The sequence below is a fragment of the Salvelinus sp. IW2-2015 genome, unplaced genomic scaffold (genome assembly GCF_002910315.2).
Source record: "Salvelinus sp. IW2-2015 unplaced genomic scaffold, ASM291031v2 Un_scaffold2474, whole genome shotgun sequence".
Lineage (NCBI taxonomy): Eukaryota > Metazoa > Chordata > Actinopteri > Salmoniformes > Salmonidae > Salvelinus > Salvelinus sp. IW2-2015.
The window spans coordinates 103,689-117,558 of record NW_019943792.1 but is presented as its reverse complement, the minus strand read 5'-3'; the positions used below and the strand labels follow the sequence as shown (position 1 = coordinate 117,558).

The 13,870-nt window shown below is 43.5% G+C and overlaps 3 protein-coding genes and 1 pseudogene across 3 annotated transcripts in view; 3 read left to right on the top strand and 1 right to left on the bottom strand.

Annotated features, from left to right (window-relative positions):
• The window catches only part of LOC112074050 (WW domain-binding protein 4-like), an 8,255-nt gene extending 3,658 nt beyond the window's left edge, over positions 1 to 4,597 (top strand). The window contains exons 2-9 of the mRNA XM_024141269.2: positions 22 to 84; positions 462 to 588; positions 924 to 1,121; positions 2,440 to 2,510; positions 2,665 to 2,743; positions 2,835 to 3,043; positions 3,173 to 3,366; positions 3,570 to 4,597. Coding sequence (XP_023997037.2) covers positions 22 to 84; positions 462 to 588; positions 924 to 1,121; positions 2,440 to 2,510; positions 2,665 to 2,743; positions 2,835 to 3,043; positions 3,173 to 3,366; positions 3,570 to 3,792 — 1,164 coding nt within the window. The 3' untranslated portion in view covers positions 3,793 to 4,597. The remainder of the gene's footprint in view (positions 1 to 21; positions 85 to 461; positions 589 to 923; positions 1,122 to 2,439; positions 2,511 to 2,664; positions 2,744 to 2,834; positions 3,044 to 3,172; positions 3,367 to 3,569) is intronic.
• Positions 4,598 to 4,645: 48 nt separating this feature from the next.
• LOC112074049 (peptide chain release factor 1, mitochondrial) lies at positions 4,646 to 7,551 on the bottom strand. Its single transcript, XM_024141268.2, has 9 exons — positions 7,075 to 7,551; positions 6,771 to 6,868; positions 6,598 to 6,679; positions 6,371 to 6,478; positions 6,081 to 6,253; positions 5,892 to 6,009; positions 5,582 to 5,718; positions 5,386 to 5,484; positions 4,646 to 5,264 (listed from the first exon to the last, which is right to left on the bottom strand). Exons 1-9 carry the CDS (start codon positions 7,427 to 7,429, stop codon positions 5,154 to 5,156), a joined length of 1,281 nt encoding a protein of 426 aa, XP_023997036.1. The 5' UTR covers positions 7,430 to 7,551; the 3' UTR covers positions 4,646 to 5,153.
• Positions 7,552 to 7,731: 180 nt separating this feature from the next.
• Positions 7,732 to 9,833, top strand: LOC112074051 (tumor necrosis factor ligand superfamily member 10-like). Its single transcript, XM_024141270.2, has 2 exons — positions 7,732 to 7,971; positions 9,109 to 9,833. The coding sequence occupies exons 1-2, from the start codon at positions 7,822 to 7,824 to the stop codon at positions 9,742 to 9,744; spliced, it is 786 nt and encodes a 261-aa protein (XP_023997038.1). The 5' UTR covers positions 7,732 to 7,821; the 3' UTR covers positions 9,745 to 9,833.
• Positions 9,834 to 13,306: 3,473 nt separating this feature from the next.
• LOC139025291 (coiled-coil domain-containing protein 122-like) overlaps positions 13,307 to 13,870 on the top strand; it is a 7,689-nt pseudogene continuing 7,125 nt past the window's right edge.

Below are 13,870 nucleotides of genomic sequence, written 5' to 3'. Positions count from 1 at the left end.
GCTTGTTTGTTTCTCATGCAGAGTGTTGAGTTTCATGAACGAGGGAAGAATCACAAAGAAAATGTTGCTGCCAAAATTGCTGAGGTGAGTTGTCATCATTGGGTTTTGCCTTCACTTGTGGAACATAGAAAGATGGGTGCCTGTCAGTGCCAGGGTTGTAGCTACCATACTGCATAAGAAATACAGATGCCATAAATGTTGTCAATCACCTGAGACTATACTGTTTTCTATCTGGGCTCTATGTAGTTTGCTGATAACACGTTATTACACAGAGGTATCAACAGGGGTCACTGTTGCAAGGGAAACTATTGATGCGTTGTAAACGCAGCTTGGCATGCATAGCCCTAATGGCTGGCCTAGTGGTGTATTTCAGCAGAGATAAGGTCCAGATAAGCCACTCTCACCCCATGCTGTCATCTCATTGGTGACTTGACTGATACTCCGGCCTCTCTTCTGTACAGATGCAAAAGAAGAGCATTGACAAGGCGAAGAAGGAGGATCGTCAGTCTAAAGAGTTTGCAACGATGGAGGCGGCTGCACTGAAAGCTTATGAGGAGGATATGAAAAGGTTGGGGATAAAACCATCAGGTAACTTCTTAGTTAAATGTTTTATTGATTTACTAACTTAATAACCTGCCAGTCTGTTTTTATTTGTACCGTCTAATAAGTGTGTAACTTATTACCATTGTTTCTTATAGTTTTTGTATTCTAATATTTTATTATCTCTTATTGTTGCATTGTCGAGAAGGAACCTGTCAAGTAAGCATTTTGTCGGATGATGTATACCACGTGTATACTGTACATACGACTAATGAAACTTGAAGCTTTTAAAAAGTTGTTAGAACACAGTGTAAGTTGTTTTGGATAAGAGTGTCTGCTCAAATGGCTAATATATATCAATGTGATTTTGTGTGTTTGCTTAGGTTCCCCATCTCAAACCAAAGCCCAAACTCCAAGCCCAGTTCCATCTCAATCTCCATCTCCATCTCCATCTCCATCTCGAAAACAAGAAAAGAAGCGAAAGCCTGGAAAGGAGAGGATGCCCAGAAACGAATCAGAGAACTGGGTGGAGGGAAAGACAGGCGAAGGACTCACATACTACTACAACTCTATGACAGGAGGTAGGCAAGGTTCACACAAGGTGCTTGAAGTGTTTAAAGTAATTGAATTTGGCACTCTGAAATTCAATTACTTGAATACCTTAAAAATCTGAAATTTTCTCAAGTTGGTACTTGAAAAGTACTTGAATTAAAATGGGAGGAGAACAGAAAACTATCAAATATGTTAATATGAAAAATATTAGAAAAATATATTGCTCTTACGAATTCATTTCCAGGTAGACTACCGAGTTTTATTTCATGTGTTTCGCACTCTGGTTGCCAGGCGAGCTCTCTCATTCTACCCACACTGCCACTCAGCCAGGCAGGTACAGAACCGACTGATTAGGCACTGCCAAACGTCACATCGATAGCTACAATGCTGGGCAAATACAGAGCCTTTTGTGCATAATAGAACATTTATGGGGTCTGTTATTTCAGCTAATGAAACATGGGACCAACCCTTTTATATTTTTGTTCAGTGTAGTTTACCCACCTTTTTCTTACCACTTCATCACTGGACCTAACCAACCCACACTGTGTAAGGTGAAAATAAATGCATCAGACGTAGACATGTCGAGCATGGTGTAATCGGCCCTGGAGGGGAAAGGTACAACGCTGCATCCTGCACTAGTTCTACATTATGAGACTTTTTCTCTCCAGACCTTTTTTTGTTGTTTCCTYATTCAAGGGGGGCCTGCGATATTCCACTTTATCAAGCGGCAGCCGTGCTCCTGCTGTTCTGGTTGCCGTTCACGTGCCGTTTTCCTCACACAGCCCACCCTTCTCCCGACCGGCRACTCTAAAGCTGCCAGTCAGAAGCAAGAYGCTTTTYCGTAGCTATTAAGTAGTAGATTCCCAAATGCCGAATAAAATTACAATACTGWCATAAAGCTGGAGTTGTAGTAATGCGAATAAGAAATGTGTGTTCACAAGAAGGCATGTCCCAAAACTCTGCTCATCACTACTCAAATTACATCATCAGTACTGATTTACCACTAATGTATGTAGTAAATAAGTAGTGAAACACGTATTATTGAGTAGAGCTTCTAAGGTAGTAGCGAAATATACCRTAGGTTTTGGCAAATATACCGCCATCTGGTGACGAATAGAAACAATTGCATAATAGGAACTATTACAAATTGATGGTCCTCGAAAGCCCTTGAATTTGGTTTGCAACTATCCGTACGAACCCTGGGTAGGCTGAAGACCACAACAACTCCGCAGATATCAGAGATGACGGGTTAAAAGTCCGACTGTGACTTTTAATAAATCAGTTTTGAACATACACCTAGGACCATTCACCTTTCTCCTGAAGCATTGTGTTTTTATATCTTTTCAGAATCTCAGTGGGACAAACCATATGGGTTACAGGGAAAGAGCACACCATCTCCACAGCCTGGTCAAACTGAGGTAGACACTACTTTTTAATGTATTTTTCTTAATACCTTTCATTTCACCAGGAAGTCTCTTGTATGTTGTTACCCATTTGATATGTTTAGAGTCAGTGTAATGTACCGAGGTAATGCATTCAAGTCCTGGTATGAACACACTTTTTTTTCTGTAGATCTCCTTAGGTAGTAGTGCCTGGATGGAGGCCGTCAGTCCTGATGGATTTACATACTACTACAACACAGAGACTGGAGGTCAGTCTGTAAAGACAGGTGATGACAAGAMTGATGTATGTTTGACATAATTATGTTTGACATAGTTTTGATGTYTCCCCCACTCTGACAGAGTCCAGCTGGGAAAGACCTGCAGATCTCCCTGCCGGTGGTGAGTCTGGTTCTGAGCTCGGGTCCAGAGGAGAGACAGTGGGCCCCCCAGGGATAGATGACCCATCAGCCCTGCAGCCAGAACCCCTCTCTGGGGAGGACAGCTCCAACAGTACCAACGGAGCCGGGAAGGGGGAGGATTCCAAACAGGTCACCAAGATTCAGTTCAGGGTGAGACTGAGTTCTCAATACAACCCCATTGGTAGTGAATGGGCACAAACAATAGTGGGCATTAGTTTAGGATTTGAGTCATGGTGACTGGCGATCATTTCAATAATCATTTGCTCTCCCCACAAAAAGAATACACCGCCTTCAGACAAGGAGGGAGAGGATAAAGATGGTGAGGATGATGATGGGGGGAAGGGAGACGAAGGGGCCAAAGACCCACCGGCAGCTGTGCCTGAGGAGAAAGAGGAGAGGCCTGCTGTTAAGAAGCCCAGGAAGACCAACCCTTACGGAGCCTGGGAGCAGATACAGGAAGAAGAAGAGCCTTAGTAAGAGACTGTTGTACTGTCAATGTCTTCATTTGGATTTAACTATGAGCTTTTGTTACAGTTTGCCTTAATGAACAGGACCCTGTTGCTAGTCTGTCTCTACTTTAGCCAACTTGTTGTTGTGTGCCTAATTAAATGCTAAACTAATAACTCACCTATCTGCTCTATACCCCACCCACCACCACCCATGTTCTCTCCTCCAGTGAGAAAGTGGACCTGCAGCTACCACAGGTGGAAGGTGCAGCTAGCGCCCCCGCCCCCACGGAGCTGCCGTCTGAGCCCAAACCCAAGTTTAGGGAGCGTATCATCACCTCTCTAGGCGACGAGGGTGGCCCCGCGTCGGGAGCCGGGGCCACGTTCAGGAAGAGGAAAGCAGAGAACGGGAAATCCTCCAGGAGCCTGAGGCAAAGGGGAGATGATGACTAATACCCAGGCTAACTCAGATATGAACTCTTTTTAAACAACACAAGGCTTGACAAGCTGGGGGATGTTGTTGGAGACTATTGTTATTGTGTAAGGGGACAATTCTAGCAACGTCATATCAATACCTGGATACGCAGGTCAGGTCCCTGTGGGCTACAGAGAACCCGAGTTAGCTACTCACCAAGATGCCATAAGTTAATAATTGTTCAGGTTGAATTTTACCCATCAATCACCCAAGTTACAGTATATCCGCAGCTTTTGGGGTTGAATAGGACAAGCAGACGTCTGAAACAAGCTGGATCAGTGGCTTTAGCAGTCCTAACTTGAAGTGTTTGTCTTACTCTTTACAATTTCCTTTTTCAATGCCTGATGCCCTCCTGCTTTTTTATTTGAGTTGAATAGCATACAGCCGTGACAGACACAGACAATATCATTCCCAGAGATATTTTGTTATGCGTGTGTGATGTATTTTTAACGGGATAATTTCTGGATGGCTTGTGAAGGACCGCTGTGATGTCCTTACTGTGGTGGTGGTTGTCATTTTCCACATCACCACCAGTACATGCTCAGGCCTGGGTCTCCCAAACCCATCTTAGCACTAAGGTCATCTTTTGTCTATTTAGTTTCAATGGAATTAACATGATCCTAGTGCTACGATGCTTTGGGGAAACCCAGCGCTGAACCGTACCAGCATGGTTGGAGTATGCGAGAAGGAGAATGCAAAGAAAGTTTTCTACAGTATGATTGATGAAATATTGTACTTTTTTTTTTTTTTTTGCGAGTTGAATATATATTCTGCTGGTGTGGACATTTTCTCTATGCTTCTTCCTTTAGTCCATCAGCCTTTAGTAATCAATAGTCTTCCATGGATTTATTTTGCAGACTTCTGTCARAGCAACTCAAACATTTCACAGGGGCTYGAGTAGCCTYGAAGGTAATWCAAYCCTTCATTGGTGCCAATACACRCTCATTGCTATGGCTGTGTWGGAGAGATACTGATGCCATGGCTGGCCAGCTGCCAGACAGCCTGGGTGCTTGAGATTAGAGCGTGTGTGTTGGGCTGAAACATAGCTCTGACACACCCAATAGGAGCAGGGCTCATCACAAACTATTTTCAGTAACATTTTAGGACTTTATTAAGATGCTAGGGTGTAATTGTGCATATGCTTGAGACTGGTTAAAGAGCTGGGTTATCTGCAGCCAGGCTCTCTCTGCTCTCTTTTCTCCACCCAGTCGCCATTCTTTCACAAACTGAACCAGGATCAGTGTTCGCGCCACWGGTTCCATGACTGTTCTCCTGTCAGTGCTGCAGCAGTGGGTCATGTCAGCTAGCTCCCAGAACTAAGGCGTCACACTGTCTTGAGTCAGTATCTCTGACTGCAGGTCACCACCAGGTCCAGCAGAGCCTCCTTGTCTCCGTGTTCCAACAGCTCTGAGATCAGATCATCCAGTGGCTCCCCRCCCCTCATGAACTCCTGCCAAGAGAATACAGAAGACACATTAACCAACTATTACCTACATGTAAAAGCATGACAAGCATTACACAACAAATCAACTTCCATTATAGACTGCTTGTTTGCATAGTTAGAAGCCCACCTTGATATCTCTGGTCACATAGCCAGTCCGGTGATCTGTCACGCGGTCCTGGCTAAAGTTGTAGGTGCGAATCCTCTCCGACTGGGAGCGAGTGCCCACCTGGAGAAGGAGTAACATGAATGGCTCTGAGGTGAGTTGGGGGGAGGGAGGAGGGGGACAGTAAAGCGTTTGGATGGGACTGTGTGTCGGGGATCACCTGCTGTTTGCGTGCCGTAAGTCTCTGCTCCGTCTCTCTACCCATCATGCTCTGGTAGAGGCGGGCCTTCAGCACGCGCAGGGCCGTGTCACGGTTCTGCAGCTGAGAGCGGGATGTCTGACACTCTGCCACCGTACCTAGGGTCAGAGCAGGGGTCAGTCAGAAATTCCATTTCAATTCAGTCAATATCAGGAGAGCAATTCAAAATCAAGAATTGAGAAGTGCCATTGGTTTTCAATAAAGATATAAAAAATCTTCTTAAAGTGGATTTTCAATACATATTCTGTCTCCCCGAACTGTAAGCTCTTACCTGTTGGCAGGTGTACTATTCGGACAGCACTGTCYGTTGTGTTGACACTTTGACCTCCCGCCCCTCTCGATCTGAACGTATCAACCCGCAGGTCCTTAGGGTCAATGCTGATGTCCAGCTACAAAACAGAATSCCAATKTATTATCGTTCAGACAGACAAGACAGATAGGGGCAGACAGACAGGTGTACCTCGCTGGGTTGTGGCAGGACGATGACGGTCATGGTTCCTGTGTGAATGCGTTGCATCCTGGAGGACAGGCCCACCTCGGGGATCCTCTGGACCCGRTGTGTCCCTCCCTCATGCTTCAGACGCCGGTACACACTCTCCCCCGCTATCCTTACTGCCGCATGGTGCAGTCCACCTGAGTGAATCAAATCAGACAATAAAMACACCAATCAATCATACATACACGCAGACACTTTCATCCAGTGACCCATAMAACACAGAGACAGTAGGACAGACAGAAGAGAAGCATTACCATATTCAGCAGGTGTGTAGTTGAAGATCTCAAAGTCCCAGTTCTTGTAGCTGGCAAGGCCTTGGTACATGTCAAACATCTCTCTGGTGAACTGTTGACAGATGTCACCTGGATCAAAACATGTGTACCAGAGAGGGGACATACATTAGCATTAGGACCAGGAGTGTAATGGAGAGCCATTGTCCATGGCCTATGCTGTTCATTGAGTAATTAAAGTTCAGACTCACCTCCTGTTGTCCGCCCCGTTACCACCTCCAGAAGGACATTACTGGTGTCGTGTGGGTCACTGGGTACTAGTGTCTGGATCAACTGGGGGAATATGAATTCAGATTTTCTCATCAAGTTCCAGACTGACCAAGGCAGAYATTKAAAATGTTCTGTGTCTAATGTCTGTTCGTACATCTTTTCTCAATGACTCGATTCTTTGGGTGATCTGTGCTTGTTCCTCTTTCAGTAGCTGKACCATTTGTCGGTCTTCCTCTTTGGAACCGACTGTCCCTGTAAAAGGACAATATGGATGACTCTGTACAACATTTTCAGATACATGACACATTTCAGTTAGCACATTGTTATTGAAGCATGGCGACCTCTTCTGGTCATTGCGGCACGCAGGCGTTACAGACACTTATGAAAGGAAGATACAAAAAGACCACTAGCTAGTTAGCAATTAACAAAATACACAAAACAGAACACAGCTTACTTACTCTGAAGCAGAGTTTCAACCTCCTCTAGGTCTTTCACGGCGTGTTCAGCGCTCTGAAACGCAGTGGCCACTGGTGAAAGTCCCACCTGTCTCTTGTTCAACTCTTTCCTGGCGGGCTCGTTGAGAAACCCATGTTGTAATGTTTTGGTGACATCTCTGTACTCTTCCACAAGCTGCCGAAGATATCTTTGTACAGACTCATTCCTGTATAAATCTCCCAAATGATTGTTACAATAACGTCTTGATGATACGAGTGATCGATTTGCTAGTTCCTTCCATATTCTCTTGCGCATGTGGAGGGGCGAGATGAGGCGGGCGCACGAGCCACACAGTCGAATATATTTCTGCATAAGCATCTGGCTACAGTGTATACGAAGTAAGTGTAAACTGGTTACATGCGTTTATCATCTCATATTTAGTAACATTGTAAAGAATATAATCACGCTTCCWGCAAGGTCAAAGAGTGGTGTTGAATTCTGGGATWTGTAGTCATAAATAATGTTTTTCGCACAKTATTTTACAACAGCACCCCTGGTGGTGTTATAATGCGATTTAAATTCATCTGTAATCTGATTGGTCCTCAAAGAGGGGGTACTGAACTGAGAAAACGACCTCCTAAAACTTCTATTGGTAATGAGAATACACTGAAATACAAACATATCTCGGGGAAAGCATAGCCTAACATCGGGTCTGTTTTTATGAAACACAGTGGATATTTAACGTTCAGTATTAAACGGATCTTTAAGAAATGGAAAGCAGCCTGCCAAGAATTCAGCAGCTCAGGAGAACAGAACCAACTTCAAACAGAACTCTTATTGGTACTGTCGTTTTCATGGGATTACTTCAAGTGGTATCAAGTGTTGCTGTTGTACTTCACTTGACAGGTCATCTTCAACAGGTAAGGTAATCATAGTAATACAGATACTACTGCATAGGTCTCTTAGATTGGATTATACCAAGAGTCTCCTCTAAAAAATTATCATAAAATCTATGTAATTCTATAGCACAAAGTTGTATTTTGTAAGAAAAAAGTTATTGTCATAACAGTTTGCAGGTGCTGCAAGAAAACATTGGACAAAAAAAGTATATACAATGATTGCCACAAATACACATTGCACTAAATGTAATCCATTTCAAGTGGTTGCTCTCTCACCACAACATCTATAACACATTAAACTTCAAACAGAGGCAAAGTGTTTCATATTGTATGGACGGTTTTACTGGCTATTGCTGCTTATGGCTTACAAAGTAGCCTTATGTATTACAAGAGAGCAACAAATCAAATAAAAGTTGATTGGTTTACACAGATTTGCAGATGTTATCGCAGGTGCAGCGAAATGCTTGTGTTTCTAGCTCCAACAGTGCAGTAATACCTAACAATACAAAACAATATACACATAATCCAAAAAGTAAAAAGAAAGAAATTAAGAAATATCAGAATGAACAATGTCAGAGTCCGGAATATAAATATGTATATTGGTGTGTATAGACAGTAGGGACAGTATATCAATAGAAAATGTGTGTACAGCAGTAGTTATATAGGATGAGCTATGACTAGAATACAGTATATACTGTACATATAAAGTGACCTAGTGGCCTCATGGGTGGAATGTTATTCATATTTTTCATAATTAATAAACATTATTTCAAAAACCTGCAGAAAATCCGATATTTCTATGTCAAACGGTTTTGTTATATTTCAGTCTTCTGTCATGTATATAAAGGGTAATATTGAAATGCAAGCTCAAAATGTAATACATTTCAACTCTATATCTGACATGGTGCAGATGTCTTCTTTTTAAGCCCACAACCATGTGTGTGAAGGTGAATACTTGTTTCAAAGTAGATTTGTTTAAGACTACCAAGAAATACACTGTGTGACCCTGATTTAGCCTACTGCAGTAAAAAAATTTAAGTGACAAGTGGTCAATAACTCTATAAATGCATCTAACAGCAGTTTATCGATGCCCAATGAGGGATTTGGGCTACTGTGACCTCTAACCTCTCTTGCCGCTGTCTCTGTTGGCAACTTCAGGTCACCCAGACCGGACCAGCCCTAGTTGAGACTTCGGACGACCTCCAGAGAGGGGAGTCACAGAGGTGCCCAAAAAAMCCCAGGGAGGTCACACCATCAGCCCACCTGCCCATTCAGCCTCCCAGTGGGCACATCCAGAGAGACATCCAGAACACCATGATCCACTGGGACTACGCCCATGGACACCTGTCCAAGATCAGGTACCATGACGGCAGGATCCTGKTCCGCGAGGGAGGCCTGTACTACATCTACGCCAAAACCTGCTTCAGGTACTACGACCAGGTAGAGGAGTCACTGTTGGAGTCTGAGTCTCATGCTCCAGGGAGAAGGGGGGTTTCAGCAGAGCCTAGCATTCACAGAGTAGATGGGGCTGGGGCCGGGGCTGGTGCCCTTCTTATACAATACGTGTTCCACGAGCGTCACAGTCACAGTGCCCCCCCCAAGCCAGCTGTGCTGATGAAAAGCGGCAGCACCAGGCACTGGCAGRGGGGCCACTACCACATGTGGTGTCAGCAGCAAGGAGGGGCTTTCCCCCTGGGGCCCGGGGACAGTATCTATGTCAGCGTGTCCAACTCCTGGCTGCTGGACCCGGAAGCTGAGGGAAGCTACTTCGGGGCCTTCAGAATCAGCAGATGATGAATGAGGAAGGAGACGCAGGGCACTTAATTGATAAATTAGTAACTGATATCTCTTTAATCCCATTCCCAGCTCAGGGCTGTAGATGAGGTGGAATTCATATCTGTTAGATAGCTGGACTGTCTGCATATGGAATAGATTTTTGTATTTTTATACTGCGAAAACAAACTGAATTTGGCTTACTTTTAATTTAGTTTTATGAAGTTTTCAATATTAATGTATTTTCTGATGTCTCTCGTATTCAATTCTGTGTTCAGTTTTTTGTGTTTATAGAACATTCCAATAAAGCCATATACAATTGTAAAAATACAGGAGAGAGATGATAAATGCTCTGTTATTATCACCAATATTGCCATGCTTCAACCCATTTGATAGGAAAACAGGGATACCATTAGACCATTACGTTTCACCCTGAGAGACTGTTTTACCTCAGCAGACCTCTGAAAACTTGACACTGTCCCTCAGGCGTACGAGCGCAGGGCGCCTCGATTTGATGTGCTTTCTGTGGTTAGAAGGGAATAACTCCAATTAGTGTTGCATGCTGGGAGTGCTGTGTCATGCACATTTAGAGGCCCCCTACGCTCCTTACTCATTCCCTGATTTCACTGACCCCTATAGTCCTGCCGATCCCCCACCTCGCCTCATGTCTCTGATTGAAATGAAATGAGATACTCTTTTGTTGACGCGTAATGTCATTACTATGCTCAGTTTGCCTTCTTCACATGAAAATCCATTTGAAAAGTGAGGAATCGATCTGTCCATGCTTGRATTAGAACAATTCAACACACATACACTATGTTTCCCTTGAAAGCTTTCTTCACTCCCATGTCATTTCCATGTCAAAGCGTGCATTAACGCCACCTAACTACATCATCTCAGCTCTACAGTTGCACTGTTAAGAGAGTATTAAAGTCGTCCACCGAAACAAAGACTGTTTCATTTGTTTTCAGTCTGGCATATAGCTGGCACCACTCTATAACCTTTCAGAAAATGGGCAACAATAGCACACGAATCAGCTAGGCTTTCAATAAAGGTTTAATTTGTAAAACTGCTGATGCCATCAAATTACTATAYTTCAAATCAGTAGAGGCTGCTGAGGGGAGGACAGCTCATAATAATGTATGGAACGGAGCAAATGGAATGGCATCAAACACATGGAAACCTCAGTATTCACCTCAAAACACAGGTAGCCCAAATAACAGCAGATGAGATGAATAACAGGGTATTAATGTAGTTGACCACCCACAGCCAACAACCCCTGTTTTAGAGCTATTAATGGTACTGTATCTCYATCCATCCCCTCTTCACTGTCTCTCTTCCTATTTTGAGGAAGGATGGAGTGGACAAAATAATAGCAACAGATACTTTTAGTTAATGTTTTGTTGTGTTGACACAATGCAGACTAGGGTAAAAACAGGAACACCTGTGACCTAGTCAAAACCGTCTCTTTGGCACACACGTTTTAGTGCTGATGAAACACAGGGAATGAGAGACAATGTCAGGGAACCAGACAGGAAATAGTTGTGGTTATATTGAGTCACAGAGGAGGGTGGGATTGGAGGAAGGAGGGACAGTAGGAGGAGGGGGAGCACCCTGTTGAGTCATACATACAGTTTATCCTGTTGTGTCTATGGGACAGACTGAGATTGACTGAGGAGGGCTCTATTTAATAAACACACATGAGAAATTCAAACGCATAAAAAGTGCATAGGATGTAATGGCTCAATAGCCTATAAGATCATGATGTTCACTGCAGCACATACATTTTGTTTTCAGAACTGGTTATGGGGCACCGGCACACACCTGTACCTATTGCGTACACCGTAAACGTGTCTCTATAAAGCCACAAGACTCAGAAACCACAAGCAGCTAATAACTCAGAACTTTACATCTGGAGGCAAACATGTTAACAATAATAGCCCAGTGTTTTCCCTATACCTAAGCATTCAACCACAAATGGGGAACTCCAACTGTCATCACGTTCAAACAATTTGCTATTTTTAGTGCGCAAACAAACCCAAACAAAATATTTACATCCACCAGTGTAACAGTTTTAACTTTAGTCCGTTCCCTCAAACCGGGCGCAAACCAGGGACCCTCTGCACACATCAACAACAGTCACCCACGAAGCATCGTTACCCATCGCTCCACAAAGGCCGCGGCTCTTGCAGAGCAAGGGGAACCACTACTTCAAGGTTTCAGAGCAAGTGACGTCACCGACTAAAAGGCTGCTAGCGCGCACCACCGCTACCTAGCTAGCCATTTCACATCGCTTACACCAGCACAAATAACTGTCAGGACCTGTGCTAATAAATCAAATCTATCGGCTATTGTTTAGCAAATGGTGGGTCCCTCACCAGCTTTCAGCCCAGCTAGCGCCTTCACAGCCAAATCCTACTGGGTCATGGCTTTATAGGCTGCATGGGCCTGGGAAAGAAACCTTGTTTTGTTCATCTGGATGGTCGCAATACATTTCCAGTAGGCTGCACAAAAACTGAAAGGACTTGATCCCATCACACACGCGCACACACTTACAGGAAGTGTGCATGGAAGCGTAATGGGGATGTATCAGTACTGGCTTCCTTATTGTAATATTTGTGTTGTGGAGAAATGACCAGGCAGGAGACGGGAGTACAGTTAGTTTTCGTTTAGTCAAAACCTCTCGTGCTCTACAGCCCCCGGCACAATAGTGTGCATGTGCATTTCCTATTAGGTGTAGTAACGTAACACTGCCGTAATACATCACTGCTTAGTAACAGCATAGTAACTAATATAAACAGATGTAGATCCCAGATACTACACTTATATCTTTCCAATATTCTGGTTTTAGTAAGGAAACAAAATGGGTGACTGAGTACATATCCTGGAGGGCTGCTGTGTGCAATCAAATAGCCTACAGACACATTTTCTCCATAACTGCCGTCTTTTCATATCGTAAATTAGATTTATAAAGGTATAGAGAGAGCGAGAGAGAGAATGGTCCCTACTTTATTCGCTAACCCTAAAACACCACTTGTGGACCTAACCAGTAGGCTATGGCCTCACACTGGGAACAAAGAAACATGTAAATACACATAACTGACATGTAAACTGTCTCATACCACCAGAAACCTGTCATTTATCACATACAAATTATGTATATAATCAAATCCGGACCTCTGGCAATCCATTGTAAAATAAATTAATACGAAAAYTAGGGCCACATTTCCCTTAGTTTACTTCACTGACTAATGGATTTTAATAACAATCACTATTTATTTCCCCTACATTTTGAGAGGGAATGGCACAAATGAACGTTTCTCCAATATCTGGAAAATGAAGATGAGCCACTCAATTCAATGGAACTCTTTGGGTGTGTCCGAACTTGTGGTTTCTTTAATTGTTTAATTCTTAACATAAGTATATTGTTTTACTCGGCAAAGGTGAAGTCAGTCAATATGGGGCGTATTGGGGGAATCACACCGGAAACCCCCCAAGAACGTCCGCCAGGCCAAGAGAGCGCACGTGCTGAGCTGAGCGCGAAAATCAACTCTGTTTCGCGCACAACAACAAACGTGTCAWCATGGCCAACTCTGCTGGGATGACGGTGGAAAATGGCAAGAAAACATATAGCAAATTCCTTATAAAATGTTGGACTATCTGTATTATCTTGGGAAGCTTTGCTAAAACAGCAGAAAGTATGCCTAAAGTTGTTGGCTTTGGGGCTACTAAAGAGCTAACGTTAGTAGGACTACAACAAGCTAATTTAGGAAGCTAGCTAGCTTAACTAATAACAAACCACATTATTTCTTCAGACGTGACAGCGTCCCTTCCATGTATTGCTGTAGAGACACACGGAGGGCCTGACTTCTCTCTAACACAAGCTTTAGAAGACGTCTCTCAACAAGGATATGCCCAGATTGTGGCCCTCCAGGAGAAACAACAAGTGCTMAGCTCTCCAGGTGAATCTCTCCTTACCTGCTAACACACTGACCAGTAACATTTTAAAACTCCAGGAACACTGTAATTATTGCTGCTTACATTATATACATTTTCCATGCAACATTAATATTAGAGCATTTGTTTTAACACTCAGTGTAAAGCAATGCTGTTTTCATCTGCTACCAGGCCATACTATCAGTCATTG